At 58.0% G+C, this 4,152-nt stretch overlaps 1 protein-coding gene across 1 annotated transcript; it reads left to right on the top strand.

Moving 5' to 3' along the window:
• Positions 1 to 735: 735 nt before the first annotated feature.
• Positions 736 to 3,090, top strand: FOXD3 (forkhead box D3). The gene has a single exon (XM_019449040.2). The coding sequence runs from the start codon at positions 1,526 to 1,528 to the stop codon at positions 2,969 to 2,971; it is 1,446 nt and encodes a 481-aa protein (XP_019304585.1). The 5' UTR covers positions 736 to 1,525; the 3' UTR covers positions 2,972 to 3,090.
• Positions 3,091 to 4,152: the final 1,062 nt, after the last annotated feature.

Raw genomic sequence — 4,152 nt, 5'->3', positions numbered from 1 at the left:
GCCCGGTAAAGTCACACCGCCAGCTCCCGGCGTCCTAGTCCGAGCACGGCGCCCAAACTGGAGGCCCGGAATCCTCTACTTCGCTCCACTCGACTTACCCAGGCCGCTGCCAGTCCCGGCTCCTTCCCCAGCGCCTCATTTCCGACTTTTTCACTTGCTAAGTCGTTTAACAACTCCCAGCTGCTAGTTACAGCCTCTTTATTTATAGGTTCCCTGTTATTTTACGTCGTTTTTATTTCTCTCGGCAACTATTCTAATAGATTAATCAATAACTATTTTCTGACCTTCGGGAACCCCAGCTGATGCTGTTGTGGCTGCGCGGGGAAAAAATTTATATATATATATATATATATATATATATATATATATATATATATATAAAAGCACGCTCACATCTAGCGGGGAAAGCAAAGGCAGGACCCAGGTGGTTTGGCTTTGAGGGGAAAGGGAACGCGTCACCTCAGTAATTGTCTCCGCCGAAAGAGCACCGAGACAGGAGGGGATCTGAAGTCTAATTAGCAACACGGAGCCGGATGCGCAGCCCTTACTCAAGAGCTAAAAAGAATCAAACCCCAAAAACAAAACGGAGGCTACTAAGTTTTTCCTTTAAAAAAAAGGGGGGGGGGGATGAGAATCTCGTTCGGTGTTGCCCAGTCCCAGCCTAAGGAGTGTTGGCAAAGTGGGGAAGGGGGAAGGGAGAGGGGGCAGGGAGGGCAGGGCAGCGAGAGCCGCAGGGTCCCGCGGACGCTCCCAGGCCCACGCCCTCACGCGCTCACAACCACCCTCCAGCACTCACACCCACAGGCTCCCTCGACCCCTGAGCAAGGCTCCAGCCTAGGCTGGGGTCCAGAGTGGGCCAGGACACCCTCGGAGCCCTCGGGATGCTGGCGCACCGTGCGGCGCTGAGTTGCGCGTCCCTCGTCCCTTTGTTGACAATTCCCTGAACCAACTTGAGTTTGGCCGGCTCCACCGCGGCCCTGACGTCACGCGCGGTCACGTGGCCCCGCCTCCCGCTGGATCTTTAAGTAGAAAGTAATCTATCAGGCCAGTCCTTAAAACGGGACTTTCGACTACGGGGGCTCGGCGTCCCTGACACCCCCCTCCCCCTGTTGCCCCTGTCCGCGCCCTCCCGAGCTGTTGGGCGCCCGGCGTCCCGCGCCCGCCTGCGCCGCTCTTGCTCTCCACGCCCGGGCCAGAGGCCGAGGAAGGCGGGCGAAGTGAGGGGGCGCGGCGTGGAGAAGCCGCCGTGGCCCGGAGCGGCATCGAGCACCTAGTACCGAGAGCCAGGGACAGCAGGAGTTTGAAGAGCACGGCCGCGGGGGGCGGACGGCAGCGCCCGCGCCGCGCGATGCCGGGCTGCTAAGTGTGAGCCAAGCCGGGAGGGCCCCGAACCACCTACGTCCCCCTCCCCTCTCCCATCTTTCCGGAGCACCCAAGCCCCCTTCCCCTGAGCTCGGCGGCAGCCCCTGACGACTCCCATCGCCCGCCGCTCCTTCCCCGCCGCCGCCACCAACCCCGAGGAGGGATGACCCTCTCCGGCGGCGGCAGCGCCAGCGACATGTCCGGCCAGACGGTGCTGACGGCCGAGGACGTGGACATCGATGTGGTGGGCGAGGGCGACGACGGGCTCGAGGAGAAGGACAGCGACGCGGGCTGCGATAGCCCCGTGGGGCCGCCGGAGCTGCGCCTGGACGAGGCGGACGAGGTGACGCCAGCGGTACCCCACCACGGGCAGCCTCAGCCTCCGCACCAGCAGCCCCTGGCATTGCCAAAAGAGGCGACTGGAACCGGGGCTGGGCCAGGGGGCGAGGCGGGCGCTTCCGAAGCTGACGGCTGCAAGGGCGGCGTTGGCAGCGAGGAGGGCGGCGGGAGCGGCGGCGGGCCCGGCTCGGGCAGCGGTGCGGCGGGAGGCCTGGCCCCCAGCAAGCCCAAGAACAGCCTGGTGAAGCCGCCCTACTCGTACATCGCGCTCATCACTATGGCTATCCTGCAGAGTCCGCAGAAGAAGCTGACCCTGAGCGGCATCTGCGAGTTCATTAGCAACCGCTTCCCTTACTACCGGGAGAAGTTCCCCGCTTGGCAGAACAGTATCCGCCACAACCTCTCGCTCAACGACTGCTTTGTCAAGATCCCCCGCGAGCCGGGCAACCCGGGCAAGGGCAACTACTGGACCCTGGACCCGCAGTCCGAGGACATGTTCGACAACGGCAGCTTCCTGCGGCGCCGGAAACGCTTCAAGCGCCACCAGCAGGAGCACCTGCGCGAGCAGACGGCGCTCATGATGCAGAGCTTCGGCGCTTATAGCCTGGCGGCGGCAGCAGGAGCCGCGGGGCCCTACGGCCGCCCCTACGGCCTGCACCCCGCGGCCGCGGCTGGCGCCTACTCTCACCCGGCTGCTGCGGCGGCAGCGGCAGCGGCCGCGGCGCTCCAGTACCCATACGCGTTGCCGCCAGTGGCACCCGTGCTGCCGCCTGCCGTGCCGCTGCTGCCCTCGGGCGAGCTGGGCCGCAAAGCGGCTGCCTTCGGCTCGCAGCTCGGCCCGGGCCTGCAGCTGCAGCTCAACAGCCTGGGCGCTGCGGCGGCAGCCGCGGGCACGGCGGGCGCTGCGGGCACCACGGCGTCACTGATCAAGTCCGAGCCGAGCGCGCGGCCGTCGTTCAGCATCGAAAACATCATTGGCGGGGGCCCGGCGGCGCCCGGGGGCTCGGCGGCGGGCGCTGGGGGCGCCGGGGTAACTGGGGGCACTGGGGGCGGTGGGGGCGGCAGCGCAGCACAGTCCTTCCTGAGGCCGCCCGGGACCGTGCAGTCCGCGGCGCTCATGGCCACGCACCAGCCGCTGTCGCTGAGCCGGACGACGGCCACCATCGCACCCATCCTGAGCGTGCCGCTCTCTGGACAGTTCCTGCAGCCAGCAGCCTCGGCCGCGGCTGCTGCCGCAGCTGCAGCGCAAGCCAAATGGCCCGCTCAATAGGGACGTGCCGGTGGCTGGGACCGAGGGCCGGGCGGCTGCCCGGGGCGGTGGCTGCACTTCTAGTCTGCGCGCCCCGCCCCGGGCCCGGCCCCCCTGCCCAATCCCGGACTCTGCCTCTCTTCCATTTCCTCCCCCCGACCCCTCAACACCGACCTTCGGCGGCCTCCACCCCCTTGCGCACACCTAGGCTGGCGGAGCAAACTCACACCGCACGCCCGCCGGGAATAGCTTTCTGTACAGGTAAAACCGAAAAACCGAATTTTCCGAAAATGTACCCCGACGGCTCCTGCTCTCAGTACCGTGGGGGTGGGAGGGAAATTCTTTGTACATATTTGTATAAAAATTATTGACTTTCCTTTTGGGGTTCTTATTTTTTTAAGAAAAAAAATTCAGTAGATTTAGAGCTCTGAACTTTCATTTTTTTTGAAGGTTCACTCTCCGCAGTTTTATGTGAGAAGAAAATGTATAGAGACGTTGGGAGATTTTAAATATAAAAAAAATTTTCAAAAGGCGAAAAGTGTCATTCTATTATAAAAGTCTGTTTATATATGAATGAATATATATGGTATTCTAAATGTTATTCCATCGTGTTGTACACAACTTTGTAAATAAATTTTTAAAATGCTTACCCTAGTGTTTTATTTAGAGGTCTGAGGTAAACGACAATATTTTAAAATTGTATTTACATTTTATCTTTCCCAAAAATTTGAGGAGTTTCAAGTAATGACCCTTTCAAACTTAGCTATGCGTAATTTGAGTGTAGGAAAAATTTAATTGGAGAAGGGAAAGAATATGCCTAATTTAAATCGTATTAATATTTTTCTTTTAGTTTTTACATGGAATGTGGGTGAGGATCTTGTTCATAGTAACCCATTAAGTATGAATGACCAGATATTTCTATAGACAAAAATAAGCTGCCGTTAAAAAAAAAAAATAACCTAAGTCTAAACAACAGCACAATCTTTTTTTTTTTTTAATACCAGACTTCTGTCTTCCATAATGAGAGTCCTTGGTTATTTCAATTATTCTTTCAAAAAACATAAATTACAAACATCCCCCCATTTTAGCGTTTAAGTCTTAAATTTTTGAAAGTATTTATTTTCATTCCCCTAGTGGAAGTGGTAAATAAACTCCAGTTTTTTGTTTAAATGTATGTTATGGCAGTTTAGTTTTTGCAGTGG

Source organism: Panthera pardus, unplaced genomic scaffold (assembly GCF_024362965.1).
Source record: "Panthera pardus isolate Hobbes unplaced genomic scaffold, ASM2436296v1 HiC_scaffold_11, whole genome shotgun sequence".
In the NCBI taxonomy this organism is placed as follows: domain Eukaryota; kingdom Metazoa; phylum Chordata; class Mammalia; order Carnivora; family Felidae; genus Panthera; species Panthera pardus.
The sequence above is the reverse complement of the archived record's forward strand: the minus strand, read 5'-3'. Positions and strand labels throughout refer to the sequence as shown.